The 17,540-nt window shown below is 58.6% G+C and overlaps 1 protein-coding gene and 1 non-coding gene across 2 annotated transcripts; one reads left to right on the top strand and one right to left on the bottom strand.

Moving 5' to 3' along the window:
* Positions 1–1,038: 1,038 nt before the first annotated feature.
* NOTUM (notum, palmitoleoyl-protein carboxylesterase) lies at positions 1,039–8,026 on the bottom strand. The gene is made up of 11 exons (XM_022589295.2): positions 7,636–8,026; positions 6,460–6,512; positions 6,282–6,377; positions 5,692–5,752; positions 5,369–5,427; positions 4,869–4,971; positions 4,013–4,204; positions 3,798–3,898; positions 3,110–3,257; positions 2,034–2,081; positions 1,039–1,804 (listed from the first exon to the last, which is right to left on the bottom strand). Exons 1-11 carry the CDS (start codon positions 7,965–7,967, stop codon positions 1,498–1,500), a joined length of 1,500 nt encoding a protein of 499 aa, XP_022445003.1. The 5' UTR covers positions 7,968–8,026; the 3' UTR covers positions 1,039–1,497.
* Positions 8,027–11,168: 3,142 nt separating this feature from the next.
* On the top strand, positions 11,169–11,241 carry TRNAE-UUC (transfer RNA glutamic acid (anticodon UUC)). The gene has a single exon. It is a non-coding gene; the product is annotated as a tRNA-Glu (tRNA).
* Positions 11,242–17,540: the final 6,299 nt, after the last annotated feature.

The raw sequence follows: 17,540 nt of genomic DNA, 5'->3' as shown, positions 1-17,540 counted from the left end.
TTCAACCCTTCACATAGCCTCTTTGGGCCTCAGTTTCTTTATCTGTAAATTGGGGTTTTATAATAAGACCTACTTGCCCGGCGCCTGGAGGAATCAGGGTGCCACGTGCGTGGGACACTTAATGCAGGGAGTGCTGAGGAAGCCACGTCTGTTGGAGGGTCATGACCTGGCCACCTGGGGGGGCGCTTATCAGTGTGTCACTGAAACCACAGGTGCTTGCTTACTGTCTGTGACCCACATGCCACTTCTGGGTGCGTCCCACAGAGACGACGGCCGCGTGCAGTGATGCTGACACAGGCTAGCCACGCTGCACCCTTCGTACCTGAAAAGGGTATGAAGCACAGAGCTCATTGCTCACTGGTCATGTCCCGCCAGCATGGAGCTCTCCGCGGCCCCAAGATGCAACGGGAAGTAGAAACCAGGCGGCAAGTGTATGGCATGCAGTCACATGTGGAAGGAAAAGTAGTGTGTGTGTGTGTGTGTGTGTGTGTGTGTGTGTGTGTACGTGTTTATGGGAGGCCAGGTCCTCTGGGACTAGCCACAGATACAGAGCCAGGGGCTGGCCAGAGGGAGAATTTTCACCCTCCAAAGCTTTGCTTCTTTCAAATTCTGGACCATGTGCATGTGTGACGTAGTGAAAATAAACACAATACGAACTTCTAAGAAAGTGTTAGCTGGGTAGGGAGTGTTTTGTGATAAAGTTTTGAAAGTGGAGGTTGCTGGTAGAGACAAACCTTGTGGATGTACAAATGCTGAGTCATGCACTTAGAAATGGTGGGGTTGCGGCGTGAAGGTCACCCCAAGAACAAAATAAAGAGGAAAGGGAGCATAAAACCTTGCTGGGGGCTCGCCCGAAACAAGCCCATCACTGCTGTTTGCTGAAACGATGAACAGAAGGAGCAGGGATTGAAGGGCAAGAGGCCCCGTGGTCGCCCCCAGTCTCTCTGCCGCCCTGGACGGGGGTGGGGGGTGGGGGTGGGTGGGGGGTGGAGTCGGGGTTGGGGGAGGGGTGTGAAGTGGGCAAAGTGCCCCCTCAAATAAACACATCTACAGGGTGAGGCTCTTTTGTTATCTTTTTTCTTCATTATTTAAAAAAAATATGTTACAAAACAATATCATTCACTATATATTTCTTGCTTATTTTTCTTTTTTAAAAAATTAAAGTAATAAAAAAAGTCACTTTATAAAATAATACAAAAGGGCAGGCGAGGCTGGGGGCTGGGCTGGGGCGGGGCCTTCTGGGCTGGGGGCTGAGGAATCCAGTGCTTCTGACTCCCCACTGTGGGCTGGAGGCGGGAGTCAGGAGGGAGGGATGGGAGGGGGCCCAGGGCCACAGCTGGGCTGACGGTGGGTCCATCTCAGGCTGGGCCTCCCAGAGGCAGTGGGAAAGAGGCAGTGAAGGCTGCCAGGGGAGGGCATCCAGACCCAGGATGGGGATGGCCGGGGCCCTGCAGCCCTAGGAGGGCAGGAGGGCCTGGAGGGCAGGTGGGCGGGGCCCTAGCTCCCGCTGCTCAGCATCCCCAGCAGTTTACTGGGCTCCAGGCCCTGCTGCTGTGCCACTGTCTGCACGTCGAAGCCCATGTGCATCAGGAACTGGGCCACGTTCATCTCCTGCCCCGTGAACTGGTCCCGGATGGTGGGGCAAGAGGGGTTGCAGTGGGGCCAGGGGCAGCTGTCCACCAGGTGGATGGGGCAGCCCTTCAGGGGAGCTTTGCTGGCCTTGTGGCTGTCATGGAGGCTTCTGTCCCAGCAGTGCAGTGCCCGGGGCAGCGAGGTCCCCTTTACCTGGACGTCTGTCCAGTGGCTGCAGACAGAAACCCAGGTGGGGGTCACTCAGGTGTGGCCAAAGCAGAGGACGGCATTGCTACCAGTGAATTCTTGCCACAGAGTGGGTTGTCTAAGTGATTTTGAAAGCCCCCGAAAGGAGCCAGAGCCGGGGAGGCCGGTGGGCAGGCCTGCTGGGGGTGGGGCACTGTGGATGCTTGGAGCGAGAGCCATACACGCGAGCTGCCCTGGGGCTTGGCGACACTGACCTTCGGATGATGATCTCGTGGGAGAGGCAGGCGGGGGCAAAGCTGGCCCTGCTGGGGAGAAGACGACCTGTGAGCAACCATGTCCCACCTCAGCCCTTCCCCACCCCCAAAGCCCACAGGTCACAGCAGCTCCAGCCCCCTCTACTGGGAGGCTGTCCCCTGCCTGCGTCCTACTTCCCTCCTGCCGCTGTGCCAGCCAGCGGCTCCCCAAGGCCTTGTCCCCCCCAGCACACATGCTCCCTACTAACCCCTGTCCCTTCCGGCCTCCAAATCCTGCTCGGAGTGGGGGCTCTCCTGGACAGGTGAATATTTTGTTTTTCTTTCTTTTTTTTCTTAATATACTTCAGCTTTTAATTGAAGTTTTAGGTTCACATCAAAATTGAATGGAAGGCATAGAGAGCTCCCATTTATCCCCTGCTCTTATACACGCACAGCCTCCCCCATCATCAACAACCCCCACCAGCTGGTACATTTGTTACAATCAATGAACCTACACTGACACATCATTACCACCTAGAGTCTGTACATCAGGGTTCACTCTTACAACATTACCACCCAGAGTCTGTACATCAGGGCTCACATCAGGGTTCACGCTTACATCAGGGTTCACTCTTGGTGTTGTACGTTCTATGAGTTTGGACAAATGGATAATGCCATGTATCCACCATTGTGGTCATACACGGTCGTTCCTCAGGCCTAAAATTCCTGTTCTCCACCTATTCATACCTCTCTCCCCCAACCCCTGGCAGCCACTGATCTTTTTACTGTGTCCGTAGTTTTGCCTTTTCCAGGATGACATAGAGTTGGAATCACACAGCATGTAGCCTTTTTAGATTGGTTTCTTTCATTTGGTAACATGCCTTTAAGGTTCCTCCTGTCTTTTTGCAGCTCGATCGCTCACTTCTTTCTAGCGCTGGGTAAAATCGCCTTGTCTACGTGGACCACAGTTTGTCACGTGCTCAAGGACCCCTTGGCTGCTTCCTGTTTTCCATCTTTGAGGCCTCTCTCTCTTTTTAAGTCAAGTGGTTTACTGTATATTTGGGGTGGGGGCTGAGTGGGGTCCCCAACACACTCACGGCACGTCCTTGAGTGTGTTCCGCAGCTCACGGCCCAGGTTTTGGATGTACAGCCACTGGCCCTCCTGCACCGGCTGCCCCGTGAGGTGCACATTGTCCACAGTCAGCTGGGCCTCGTCAAACAGCCACTGTACCACGAACACCGGGCCTGGGGGGACGGCTCAGATGGGCCTCGCCTCGGTGCTCTGCCCCCCACCCCAGGCTCAGGGGCCCGAGGCTGCAGTCAGCTCCATAGCAGGCTCACAGGCCAACCGGGCTCTCTGTGCAGGGTGCCGGCCGCCAGCATCCCCAGCACCCTTCCTTAAAGAGATGCCTTGTTCCCTCCCCGCCTCTTGGCCTGGCTCCCAGGGACTCTACTTTGACCAAAACATGGTGATGATGTCCCTTCAAGTGTGGGGCTGGGGGGAACAGCCAAGGCCCCACACAGGGGCAGCACTGGGATCCAGCTCCAAAGTGCATTCCTCACCGTGGATGTGGAAACATGACTAACCATCCTGGTTTGCCTCGAACCAAGTGGACTGCTAGTGCTAAGACCAGGAACGTCCCAGCCAAGCCCAGATGACTTTGTCACCCATCCTAGGTGGGACCGTGGTCTCTGGGCCTAGCCTCTGAGGGCTGGACTCCAGGCTGGGTTTCCAGCAGGCGCAGACAGTCTAAACACCCCCCGCCGCCCCATATGCCCACTCACAGCGCAGGGTTGGGTAGACTTTGTAGCCAAAGAAGCAGTTCCACTCCTCGCCCTCCTTGAACTGGCGCCTACAGCGCTCCGGGACCACCCCATTCCAGTACCTAGGCCACATGCCGCAGGTTAGGCTGCCCCTGGCCTCCCATGAGCTTCTCCACCCACAGATGCCACCACACCCCAGGCCCTCTGCACAGGATGGGCCCTCCCTCCCAGGGCACCTGATGCCCCGGCGGATGGCCTCCGTGGGCGCGCAGGTGATGGTGTCAATGCAGTCTGTGCGGCGGTACTGCTTGTTGTCCAGGAACCAGCCAGAGTCAGCCAGGCCCCGCACCTGGATGGCTGGATAGCCCAGCTCCTCCAGCTGCTCGGCCACGCGGTCCACGTTCAGCAGCACTCCTGTGCCCCCCGCGCTGCAGGGAAGGCGGGATGTCAGGCCAGGCAGGTGAGGAGGACACTCACCCACCAGGGCCCGCCCATCCCCAAGCCCATCCCCAAGCGGGCAGGGATCTGAGAGCATTCTGAGCTGCCAACACGTTCTGTGTTCATGTGTAAGTCCCCTGGGCCCTTCGAGGTCTTGGAGGCAGAGAAGGGCTGGCAGAGCTCCCAGCACTGACCCAGCGCTAAGTGTCAGGTCATCCCACTTCCTCCCACCCCTCCTTCCCTTCCTCTCTCTCACTCTCTGATTCAGTTTCCTTATCTGAAAATTAAGATGAACTAGGTGCCCCAGGCCCCTCCGTCCATTCCTTGGATGTCCCCTGGGTCCCCTACATGCCTGCTGGGATACAGTGACCAGCAGGTGTGATCCTGCCTACAGGGACCCCAGCCCTGGTGTTACATGGGTTCACAGCTAACCCCTAACCAACTGCCTAGGTCACTGCAGTCCAAGGCTTCCCTCACACCCAACAACCATGGACCCAGAAGCATCCTCTGGACAGCTTCCAGCTACATGGCACCTGGGAGCCGAACCTCTGAGATGCCCCGTGATGCTGAGCCTCCCGGTCATGCATTTGCCCTGGCTCAGCCCCATCTTCTCCCTTTCATCCACACTCCCACCCCAGCCCCTGCCCAGCCCACCTGCTCCCTGCCAGCAGCAGCACCTTGGCCCCGCTCAGCCCTTTGCCCAAGAGCTCTCGCACAACCTCCTGGATGATGAGGGCGCCCATGAAGGCGTACTCGTCTGCACAGAGAAGGAGGGTGGCTTCAAGTGGGGGCCTGGACACAGAGCAAGGCCTCCCACCCCCAGGTTGGCAGAAGGAGGGCTATAGCTGGGGGTCTGGAGGGTCTTAGAGGGAATGGGAACAGGGTCTGGGTAGACTAGAGGGAGGTGGGTTAGGTGCACAAGGCTGTGCTGGGGGCTCTCCCACAGGGAACACCAAGGAGTGAGGACGCCCCGGGGTCAGGCCAGCCATGAACAAGCCAGGCAATGGGTGCTGAGGGCAGGCACCCTGGGACACACTATCAAAGGGTTAGAGGGAGTTACAAGGCTGAAAGTCTGTATTTCTCCAGAAGCTCCGTCCTCCCTGCCCTGCCTCTGTCAGGGGTGGGGGGGAGTTGGGGGAAGGCAGGGGACTCACTCTTCTCAGACTTGGATGAAGCCCCACTCCAGACATCGCTGGAGCAGTAGGGGATGAAGCTGTGACACAGGGATGGTGTGAGCCCGCCATGCTTCTCTGTTGCCCGAGGACCCCAGGAAGGACCACCCTCCTCAGAAAGGACTCCTGAGGACAGGAACCCCCTAGGAAGACCTCTCCCAGGACCAGACCCCCTCAAGGATGGGATCCCCAAGGATGGACTCCCCCCTAAGAACCTCTTAGGAAGGATCCTCCAGGGAGGACCCCCAAGGACAGGACCCCCAAGGACAGGACCCCCAAGGAAAGACCTTCCGGCTCCCTCTTACACCATGTTGGCGTTCCACCAGTGGGGGTTCTCCTCTGGCTGGGAGGACAGGATCCCCGTGCCTGTGGCAGGGGAGGACAGAGGCAGTGGGTCTTTCTGGTGGGAGGGGGCATGCAGGGGTGAGGACTATAGGAAGGTGTGGGGCTGTGGGGGCATCCTACTCGGCCACAGCAAGAAGGTGGGTGGTGACACCCACCTGAACCAAGGTGGCTGAGGAAGTGGGGAATGAATGGATGGGTTTAGTTACTCCACGGAGTCCCCATGGCCAGGATGACCAGCCAGGCTGTGACATCTGGACATGGCCCTCAACCTCCCCCCTTCCACCAGATATTTTGACCTAGGGACCAGCTGTGTACTGCACAGCCAGGGTGAGCCCTGGGAAGTTACCTGTGGAAGAAGAATGAAAGGTGAGAATGAATGATCCCTAACTTTAGGGGGGGGGATGGATGGGGTGGGGCCTCTCTGGGCCTCTAGGGAGTGAAAGAGGAGGAGCTTCTTCCAGGACTTCCAATTGTGAGCCCCTTCCCCCGCCACCACCACCCCCTCCCCCCCGCCTCGTGGGGGCTCCTGGTCAGTCCCTGGCATGCTGACCTGTTCGAGTGAGCGGCCAGTCCTTGGAGCTCATGAGGCGCCGCATGGTGTCATATCGGGAGTCGCAGTTCTCCCGGTTGAAGCAGTACCAGCCTCCTGCGGGCACAGCCACCACCTCAGGGTCCAGTGCCGAGTGGACCCCCACCCCCACCCCGCCACCTCCGCACCTAGGACGCACCTTCCAGAAACAGTAGCCATCGCCGGCTGCCCTTGGATTCCTTCAGGTAGTAGCTGCAAGGGAAGTGGGCGGAGCGGGCGGTCAGCTGGGGCTGCAGGGCCCAGCTCCAGGAAGGAAGGGGTCATTCCACCTGTCGCCGGGCGCGCGCGGACCGCACGGGGGCGCCAGTGGCCAGGCCCCCGCAGAGCGCGCCCGGTCCGGCCAGCCAGTCCCGGGAGGTGGCGCTCGCGGGGCGGGGAAGGGCGGCGAGGGGTTGTGTGGTCCGTGGAAAATCCCCACGGCCCGCCCCGCGAGAGACCCGCTGTAACCTCGGCGCTGGCGGCCGGGCGGGGGTGGGGGGTCTTCGCTGGGGCTCGGGATCCTCCTGGGACGCGCAGTGGCGCTTGGAGAGTGAAAAGCACTCTCGCTGGAGGAGTGTGCGTGGGGCAGGGGCACTGGGGTAGGACAGGCGCGCGTGGAGGGGCGAGGGCGCCACCGAGGCAGGGTCGCAACCTTCCTTCCGAGGCCCGACCTAACGTCCAGTTCCTCGGGCTGTGGAGTCGCTGAGGGCATGGGCGCCCCCAACCCCTCCCCAACCCTCAGCCTCGCATTCTTTTTTATCTGCTTCCGTTTGGAGAGGGATGAATGCTGCACCCCAGGTCCTTCTGTCCCACCTGTGCCCCCTGCCTGTCCCTCTGGCTGGCTGGGCTCCCTGGCAGTCCCGGCAGCAGCAGGGAGCAGACGGGGCGAGTAGAGCTGGTGTGGGGGTGGGGGTACGGCAGGACTCTCCCCGCCCCCCTGTGTCACCTCCTCCTGCTGGAGCCAGGGCCACTCGCGGACTGCCATCTCCCCGCCCAGGGAACGAAGGACGCAAGCACAGGGGCTGGGCACCGGTGGCCGAGGGGTCAGTGCCCGGGCTGGCCCGCGACCAGCGCTGCCAGCGCTGCCCCACCCCCGCGCGGCAAGCCTCCGAGCAGGGCCCTTCCCGGGGCCAGCGCCTCCGAGACCCGACGGGAGCCCTTTCCCCTGTGGGCGAGCACCGCTGCGGCCAGCAGGGAGGGTCCAGTGCAGAGACTCCGTGCGTCTGAGCGGGGACAGGGAGGCGGGTGGTGCGAACCCGCCGGCGACGAGGCGGCCCGCGGCCCCGAAACCAGCGGCGGGGGCGCGCCGGTCGCGGCGGGCGGGGGCGGGCCTTACCCGGCCGAGCTGCCGTCGTTGCAAGTCACCGACGTGTTGAGCAGGAGGTGCAGGCGCAGGTCCTCGTTGAGCTGCTGTGCCGAGCAGGGGTACAGGGACTGCGCCAGGCTCTTGACCTGTGCCATGAAGCTGTCCATGTTGCCTTCCACGGCCGTGAAGTCCAGCGGGAAGCTCTCCACCGGCTGCCCAGCCGCCGTCGCCGCCTCGGCCCGCGGCGGGGGCGGCGGCGGGGGTGGCTGCTGGCCGCGGCGCCGCCAGGTCTTCCTGCCCTCGCCGCCCCCGGCCCAGTGCAGCAGGCCCAGCAGCAGCAGCACGCGCACGCCTCGGCCCATGGCCGCGCTGCTCGGGCCCGCGGCCACCTGCGGAGAGCGGGCGGCCTTGAGGCGGCGCGGTGGCGAGGGCGCCGGGCCGGGGGCGCCCGGGCCGCGGGGCGCCAGCCGCGCCTGCTCGTTCGCCCCGCTCCCTGCGTTGGGCCCGGCAGAGGAGGCGAGGGCGGCTCGGCGTCGAGGCTCTCGGGCCGGGCGCCGTCGGCCTGGGCAGCTGGGGCTCCGCGCGCGTCCGGCCGAGGGCAGCGCAGGGTCTGGGTGCGCTGGCTCCGGCCCGCGCCAATGAGCGGCGGGGGCCGAGCCTGGGCGTAGTTTGCGGGGGCCGCGGCGGCCCGGGTGCCCGCGCGTTAGAAGTGCCGCCACCGCCGCCGCCCGGGCTCGGCGGAGGGGGAGGGGGCCGCGCTCGCTCTTTTCTTGGCGGAGGCATCGCCTTTTCTTCCCAAACCGCAAGCTTGACGGAGGGGCCTGGACTATCCCGCCGCGGCCGCCGGAGGCGCTCCCGGCCCGGCTCCGTGGGGGGCAGCGCGGCCCGGCGGCCCCGGCGGCTCATTCATCGCGGCCAGCCCGGCGCCGCCGCCCCCGCCCCCGGGCGACTGGAAGGGGTGGCGGCGGCGGGGGGGGGGGCCGGTGGGGAAGCAGCGGGGCTTTTCTGCGCGGGGGGAGCTCCGTCCGCCACGGGGCGGGTCGGCCCGACGGGCTGGGGGGCACAGGGGGAGCGCTCACCTGAGCCCCCGGGGTCCCCTCGCCCCCGCCGCCCAGGCCCACAGCAACCCACGGGCGACCAGAACCCCGCTCCGCAACTCCCACCCCGAACCGGCCCGGAGCCCTGCGCTCACCGCGGCCGGCGAGGGCGGCCCCGCGGCCCCGGCTCCTCGGCGTCGCTCGCCCAGCGCCAGCCTCCTGGTACGCCCGGCTCGGCTGCCTCCCCTCTGGCGCTGGCGCGGAGCCTCCCGGGACTTTTATCCAGCGGGGCCCCCGGGATCAAAGCGACGGCGGACACAGGGCTCCGCGCCGAGGGGCCGGCAGCAGAGGCGCCGGGGCCTCCCGGAGGAGCGGACAGGTGTGGTGCGAGGCCCCGGCGCCCTCGGCGACCTGCGGGAGGGACTGGGCGCCGCGGCACGGCGCCACGGGGGAGTCGCCCTGTCCCGCGCCTGGGTGGACAGATTCTGGGCGGCCCTCGGAGGGCAGTGGGGGCAGAGGGGGCGCTGCCACTTATCGAGGTCGGTGGGCCTCGGGGCGGGGTCCTGAATCCTCCCCGCGTGCGCCCTCGCTTTGCACCCCATGCCAAGGACCCCCAAGAACCTCTCCCGCAGTCCCAGCCGCCCCTGGGGTGGTCGCGGATGGAAGAGCTGCCGGCTTGGTTTCTGTTCAGTGACCTCCAAGCACCGTAGTGCATCTGCCCCATCACCTCACCTTCCCAGTGCACCTCACTGGGGACAGAAGGAGATTCCTCCTCAGAAATCAAAATGGGATGAGGGGGCAGCTGTTTACTTAGGAGGCTTCCTCCCGGCTAGGTGGGCAGACAAAAGAAAAAAAAGGGCATTTATTTGCCCTCCACGCACACCCACAAAGTGCCATAGACAGCTTTGGTAGACCTCTCATTCCCCTCCCAGCCACAGCTCCGTGGATGTCATTACACCATTGTAAAGACAGGAAACAGACCTTGCCTTTTAGGTCTAGAGCTGGGGTAGAGCTTCCTGAGCTCCCTCCTAATTCGGGGCAGTGGGGAAGCTGTGTCCCCTGGCAGGCACTTGCAGCCCCTCTGGGGCAGGAGAATAGAGGTTGCCAGAGGCTCTGGCAGCACCGGGGACCCTGCCCCTGCCTTTGCCTCCTGAGCTGTCCTCCTTACCAGTCCCTGGGCTGAGTAATGGGCTGAGGGTTAAAACGTTACAACACCCACCCCGTGCACAGACACAGCAGGCTGCTCTGGCCAGGCTCTCAGAAGACAAAGTGGGAGACCAGACAGGGTCCTTGAGAGCTGCTGTGTGAGGTTTAAGCGGTAAATTAAACCTCGAAGCCTAACATCAGGCTGAGGTGCCCCAGATGTCGGCCTTGGCTGGGGTCACTCAGTGAAGGAGAGAGCAGCTGTGACAAAAAGAGGTCCTCCCCACAAGCTCCTGTGGTGCAGCTGGGCGCCCATTTTCCTGATGAGGGGAACTGAGACTCAGACATGCCAGCAGAGGAGCTGAGAGTGAGCTGTTCATCTGGAAATCCACACTTGCCACCCTCCTGTCTTCAGGTCAATATATAGGCCCTGCGTGGGACTGGCCAGAGGCAGGCATTTCAAACACAGGTCCCCCACGCGAAGGTGTTCCTAGGCATGGGGGAGAACACGCCCCAGGAACCCTCTATGTCTAGGAGCCTGTTATTCCAAGTCCCAGGCAGGGAAATGCTGCTTCCAGCCGGATGGCAAGACTGTGTAGGGTTGTACTTCACACGGACCTGGCTCTGAGCCATTTCCTGGCAGGAGCTCCTGGGCAAGGCCCGTGACCTCTCTGTGTGCCTCTGTTTCCTCTTCTTTAAAGCGGGGCAATGACCGTACCTCCATCAGAGGGCTGTTGTGGGATTACGGGAGCCCTTGCATGAAAGTGCTCGGTGCTGTGGGAATGGCAGTTACAATTGCCAATGAAATTCCGGTGCGAGGCGGGAGCATGCATGTTGGACTCGCTAGTATTGCTGTAATGAGATTTAGCCTGCACTTTGACTGAAATGAATCCGTTTGATTTATTCAACACTACTAGCAGAAGTGAAGAGTCTTCCCCAGAACTTCCCTGTCCTTCTGTGTCTCTGCCTTCCCCACACCCTCTTCTTTAAGCTTCAGACCCCCAACTCAGACTCTTGGTGGTAACAGCCCCTGAGAGAGCCTTCCTTGGCTGTTCATACTGCATCCTTCTCTCGACTCAGACAGACTAGCTCTGTCCTTGGGCTCCCTCCCCTCAAGGGCCAGCTTTACCTTCTGCACCTCAGACTCCCCCAACTCAGAGTTTTCAGCTCCCAAAATATGGGAGGGGGTTTCTAGGACAGCAGGTTCTGGGAGCCACTCAGCTCAGCTCCGGGCCTCTGCTTCCAGGCTGCCTGCACTCAGCCCAGAGGCCACTGTGGCCTTGACACATGGGAGGAAGGGGAACCTGGTGAAACAGCAGCAGTTCAGATAACACCTCACATCCACTAGGATGGCTGTGATCAAAACCATGGAAAACAGGGAATTCCCTGGTGGTCCAGTGGTTAGGACTCGGCGCTTTCACTGCCGAGGGCCCGGGTTCAATCCCTGGTCAGGGAACTAAGATCCTGCAAGCCATGTGGTGTGGCCAAAAACGAAAACAAAAACAAAAACAAATGGAAAACAGCACGCATTGGTGAGGATGTGGAGAAACTGGAGCCCGTGCATTGCTGGCGGGAACATAAAATGGTACAGCCACTATGGAAACAGTTTGGTGGCTGCTCAATAAATTACATGTATAATTATCACATGACTCAGCAATTCCACTCCTAGGTATAATCCCAAAAGAGATGAAAGCAGGTGTTCAAACAAAAACTTGACTATCAATGTTCACAGCAGCAGTACTCACTATAGCCAAAAGGGGGACACAACCCAAACGTCCATAATGAAAAAAATGGATAAATGAAATGTGGTCCATTCATACAATGGACTATTTTTTTTTTTTCATACAATGGACTATTATTCAGCCATAAAAAGGAACAAAGTACTGACACATGCCATGACACAGACGAACCTTAAAAACATTAAGGTAAGTGAAATAAACCAGAAACAAAAGGCCACATATCTTATGATTCCATTTACATGAAATATGCAGAATAGGCAGATCTATAGAGATAGAAAAGCAGACTTTTGGTTGCCAGGGGACAGGGAGGAACAGGGAGTGACTGCTAATGGGTACAGGGTTTCTTTTTGGGGTGACGAAAATGTTCTAAAATTGATCATGTTGATGGTTGCATAACACTGTGAATGTACTAAATGCCATGGAATTGTACACCTTGAAGTGGTTTTATATTATGAATTTTACCTAAAAAACCCCAAACACCAATGGGTCTAACCAATGATGGTCAGCAGGCTGGGCCTGAGGCACCAGGTGACTGGCAGGGATGCGGGGCAGGTGAATGAACGTGGTGGGCTGGTCCTACCCTGGAGATCCTGCTGGGACATGGGATGTACATGCCCCCATTCACTCATTAGACAGATGTCTGTGGGGCCCACACACTAAGAGATGTAGCTGCGGGACTGAGAGCCTATCTCTGCATTCAGGGCCTGGCTCTGCTGCTGCTGGGCCTGCAGCTGGCTCTCTGAACCTCAGGCTTGTTATGTGTAAGGTGGAGACGAGAACAGTACCTGCCTTCCAGGGTCATGAGAGCATGAAATGAGGCAGGACTTGTTTGATAGTTATTGCTCCCTGGTGGATGCTGGCCATCCTTCAGACACCAAGGTAGACTGAGGTCCTGGGCACAGGGGGCTCATGGAATGTCTGGAGGGCCAACACTCAAGCTTGAGGAGGAGAAGCAGGAACAATGTCCCAAATTGCCTTGTTGCAGTGGTCCCATGGGCCATGGACACCACATATGCTGGACATGGGACCCACGCTTCTGCTTACCAGCCCCCCCCATTGCCATGTCCAGGGTGGGTTCTGTATCATTCCTGCCTCTTGGCTTCCTGGCTCCCATTCAGGTGGGCTGCAGGTGCTTCTGGTCAAGCTTAGATCTCATGCATGCCCAGGTGCAAGGAGGCCTGGGAAAATGAGAGCCCAGAGGGGGGCCTCTGCCTATTTCAGAGCAGCATCCCCAGGTATAGGATGGGGGTTCAGGGGCTGGTCCCTTGGGGAGGAAGATATAAGGAAGGGAGCACAGAGGGGGCCAATGAGACTTGTGGTCCACACATGGACATGTGCCCAATTCCTGGGAAGGGGGCGTCAGAGATGGCACATTTCAGGAAGCAAGAGCTAGGGCCCAAGTTGAGGCAGGCTTGGGGCCCAGACTGGCAGGCAGGCCCTGGGGAGGAAGGTATGGTGGGGACAGTCAGTGGTGCAGGGGATCCCACCTGGGACTGGGCCTTCAGGTCCTCAGGATGTCCAGGAGCTCCAGACCCAGTGCCCTTGCCTGGACTTGGGACGGCCCCATATCACACAGCCGGCTCCTTCCTGGGGATCCCCGAGGGCCCTGAGCCCAGGGCTCCACGAGCACAAGGCTGTCCTGTGCTGCAGCTGCTGCCTCTGCCGTCTGGGGCCCAGCTGTTGCCTGCAGGCCTCAGATGCCCCGCCTCACACAACCACCTGGGCGGCTCTGCGTCCCAGCTGCTGGCCTCTGAGGCCCAAGAGGGCAGGGAAGTGGGGCAGACCACTGCACTCCCCCCAGTGGCTTGCCCTGAATGGAGACCCCGCTCCATAGCCAGGCAAGAGCCCACCGACGGCTCTGAGCTGGGGGAGGGGCCTTAAGCTCAGGCCATGCAATTACAGAGCTTGAACACTTTCGGTTTCCCCAAGCCCCCCCATCCATCAGTAGGAACCCCCCTTGCCTCACATCCTGGGGCCTTGATGAGAAAAGTCCATTGCAGCCATCTGGTGCAGGGGCAGGGGAACGTGGGGCTGGGACCACCTGGTCAGTTACAGGCTTTAATAGACAGCTCCTAGGCATGATGCCAGAAGAAGTCCTCTCCTGGGAATCGGTGGCCATTTGCAGGCCTGGCCTGAGCAGCCTTGGGGTCACCTGCAGAAGAGACCCACACACACCTCACCCTAGGACTGGGAACATGTGGGAGTCAGAGCCCCCTTTACTTATGGGTGAGAGCGGGAGGAAGCTGAGTCCCAGATGCTCCTGCCACTCTGCTGCAAACCCCATCCTCCGGTGCCTGGTGAACAGAGGACAAGTAGCATTTTCTGGCCCCAGGCTCGACCCCTGGGAGCCAGCTTCTGAGAGCCCCTGCCCCAGCCCACCCCCCTCACACAGCCACACCTGGCTTGTGGGCAGTCCTGGCTGAAGAACCCTCCTGGATGCCAACCCACAGCTGACCTCAGCTAACTGTGGCGTGTCAGGGTCCACCTGGGTCCACCTGGAACCAGCCATATTCCAAAGCTGGGGGGAGGAAGGTCATGGCGATGGGAGGGGCTTCCTACACATCTGTGCAGATGGGGCTTCTTGGGGTGTCGCCAGAGCGTCTCCGAAGTGCCAGCGCATGCTCCTCACTGTATAGGTGAGAGGGCGTTGGGGAAGTCAGGCTGCCCCAGGCCCACGGGGAGCGCGGGAGACATCTCCTCCTTAGCTCTCCCAGCTGCTGGCTCTGCTGAGCCCTAATGAGCTCCAGCCGCCTGGTCCCCATCCATGCAGCCTGCTGGTCCTCAGTGCCTGCTGCAATAGCGGCTGCAGGCCAGGGAGGCCTGGCCGGCCTTGTGACCTTCGGCCCTCCCTCCCTCCCACCCTGTGATCCGCACGTGGCCTCTGGGGAGGCAGAAACAAACCCTCAGATCTGCCACTGGGAACCTTTCAGCGCCAGGGACTTCAAAGGGGGCAGCAGGGCAGCGGGGGTGGCGGATGCTTCTCTTAAAGGGCCACACCACTTTTTAATTCAAAGCAGAGCCTGGGAACAGCTGTCTAGCCGCTGCCTGGGAGGGAGGAAGATGAGGTGAGGAGGAGCAGGAAGGTGGCCTTCCCTGTCCTCTCCAGACCCCAGTGTGTTTGCTTACTTGTGAGAGGGCTGTGGGAACTATGCTGAACACTTTCCTTATACCATCTTGCAGAAGCACTACCACCCTCCACCTAGGAGTCAGGATCCATTTCTCAGAGGAGAATGCTGAGGGCCCAGAAAGCTCCTGAGTCAAGGGCATTGATTATTCTGCCAGCGGGTAGGGTGGCAACGTAGAAACGCAGCTCATTTCGTGAAATCGATAGTGTGATCTCTCTTGCATGTGTGAGAATGAGCCGAGGTTCTTACCTGTCCAAGGTGTCTGCCCTGCCTGGAGGCCACCGACTGAGACCAGATGTAGGGCAGCTCCATGCACGGGGGAAGGGTCCCTGACGATCTCACACTCATTCACCGGAGCCCTGGCCCAGGCTTGTCTGCTGGGGGTGCGGGGGCAGATGGGGAGAGAAAACGAGAAAACCAGGCAGAGGGTGGCAGGTGGGATGCGGTCAGGGAAGTCCCCCAGCAGGTGACATGTGGGCATAGCCCTCATGACGTGAGGGAGCTGAGGAAAGGCTTGGGGGATGGGCTGAAGGAGGCTGTGCGGTGGAGAGCGGTGAGAGTGAGCAGCACGCAGCCACCAGGAAGTTACATTTTTTTCTTTGGCGGTGGAAAGCCACTGCCTTATTGATAATACAGATAAACTCCCAAAGGATCTATGTTGGAAAGTAGATTTTTAAGGGACTTCCCTGGTGGCACAGTGGTTAAGAATCCACCTGCCAATGCAGGGGACACAGGTTTGAGCCCTGGTCCGGGAAGATCCCACATGCCACGGAGCAACTAAGCCCGTGTGTCACAACTACTGAAGCCGGCGCGCCTAGAGCCCGTGCTCTGCAGCAAGAGAAGCCGCCGCAGTGAGAAGCCTGCGCACCACAACGAAGAGTAGCCCCCGCTCGCCGCAACTAGAGAAAGCCCGCGCACAGCAACGAAGACCCAACACAGCCAAAAATAAATAAATAAAATAAATAAATTTATTTAAAAAAATATATTTTAAGCTGATTAAATTTAAACTGCAATTTTACCACAATTATATATATCTTTACATACATATTTTTAGATGCATTCGGCTGGACCATAAGCACAGTGTGGGGCAGGGCTGTGCCTCCGTGGGCCCAGCTCAGAAGAGCCTCAGAAGCCACTTGCTCTGAGAATGAGCCATAACTTTCCCAAAGAGACAGGTTCGAGGCGCTTCGGTTCCCAGGTCAGCCCAGCCATGGGCTTTTTAACTTTAACTATGACCTGAAGTCCTAATAGAACCACAGTCTGGGACATTGTTTCTTTGGAAAATACAGCCTTGGTCCCACCAGGGACACCCCACCCCAGCATTCAGGTGGGACCCAGGCCAACCTTGAAAGGATTCTGTGCAGCCTGGGGTGAGGACCCCAGCCTCACCTTCTGACTGGGCTCAGGGCTTCCCACAGCTACTGGGGGGAACTTCCGCCTGTGATGTTCTGTCTGGCTCACCTGCACTGACCTCCACCTCTCTGGGTCGAGTTTTACAGATGAAGAATGGAGGCCCGGGCAGCCAGGAGGTGTCAAAGCTCTGCTTGGTTCAGGTAGGGGAGCCGGGACCCCCATGCCCTGACCACTCCCTAGGCTGCCTGGATGCTGTGACAGCCTATACGACGTCCAGGACTTTGTGCTCTGGGTGTACCGCACTGTGGAGGGGAGCGGAGTTAGACGAGGTCCCAGAGTGGGTCATGTAGGCTGCAGAGAAAAGAACAAATGAGGGTATGTTCTGTGTCACCTGCTGTGTAAGAAGGAAGGAGAGGAAGAGTCCGCATCTGTGTCCACTTAGCCTCTGCTCCATGCATGTGCTCATCTTTGCAAAAAGGCAGGAAAGCTACCCCAGAACCAGAAGAAGATTAGTTCTTATGGGGGTGAGTGGGAGTGGATGAAGAAGGAGGACCCTTTTCTGGCTATGTGTCATTTTATACTTATAACTTTTGAATCAAATAATATTCAGATCAAATAATAAACAAATATTTTTCATAATCAAAATATAACATTAAATCAAAAAAGAGTGAAAAAGACCCTAAAATTCAGTAATAAATGAACATGTGTATCCAATTAACATAACCACACACACAAAAAAGAATTAATTCAAATAATTTTGAACACAATACTCTGTATTTCTTTTGTACGATATATTTTGAGGACAAAAATAACTACAAAGAAATCTTGAGATTTCCTTAGTAGGTCTGGTTACTAGCAGTATTGTTGTAGTAATTCCAAAGCTATTTGGAGGGTTGTTGTTTTTTTAATATTTATTTATTTATTTGGCTGCACCGGGTCTTAGTTGCAGCATGTGGGAATCTTCGTTGCAGCATGTGGGATCTTTTAGTTGCAGCATGCATGCGGGAGCCAGTTCCCTGACCAGGGATCAAACCCGGGCCCCCTCTATTGGGAGTGCAGAGTCTTAACCACTGGACCACCAGGGAAGTCCCTGAAGGGTATTTTGGAACAGAGCAAATTAATAAATATATTGATGCTGCTGAAAACAAGGGTTCTCACTGTGGATAAGGGGATATTTGGTTGTACCTTTTTTTGTAGATTGAAAATGGTTGAATATTGGCAATTTCATACAATTCAACCAAATATAAATATGGAAGGAGGGAAGAAGAAGAAGACTGAGGGGTGGTGAATTCAGGATGCTAGTTCTGTCCCCTGAGAGGGCCTACAAACCAGAGGCACACCGGTAGCAACGAACGTGCTCAGCTCCAGACCTCGGTTTCTAAATCTCATTCCCCTCAAAAAGGGACTAGGGCTTCCTTGAGAAATGGCATTCAGGGCTGGGGCAGGGACATCCTGGGGGGGCCTAAAATACTTTCTTGTGGCTGAAGTGATGAAGTGCTCAGAGAACAACACAAACATCGAAAAGATGCAGGAAAGAT

The sequence above is a fragment of the Delphinapterus leucas genome, chromosome 19 (assembly GCF_059928025.1).
Source record: "Delphinapterus leucas isolate spDelLeu-1000000601 "Yukka" chromosome 19, BTC_Dleu_Yukka2, whole genome shotgun sequence".
In the NCBI taxonomy this organism is placed as follows: domain Eukaryota; kingdom Metazoa; phylum Chordata; class Mammalia; order Artiodactyla; family Monodontidae; genus Delphinapterus; species Delphinapterus leucas.
This window is presented reverse-complemented; position numbering and strand designations above follow the sequence as displayed.

Excerpts from the sequence above, each read along its gene's own strand:
- NOTUM (XM_022589295.2), bottom strand. The coding sequence starts at position 7,967 with ATGGGCCGAGGCGTGCGCGTGCTGCTGCTGCTGGGCCTGCTGCACTGG. Across the intron at positions 5,753-6,281 it reads CTGGCCGCTCACTCGAACAG|GCACGGGGATCCTGTCCTCC; the intron begins GTCAGCATGCCA and ends CCCCTGCCACAG. Across the intron at positions 4,972-5,368 it reads TTCATCCAAGTCTGAGAAGA|ACGAGTACGCCTTCATGGGC; the intron begins GTGAGTCCCCTG and ends TTCTCTGTGCAG.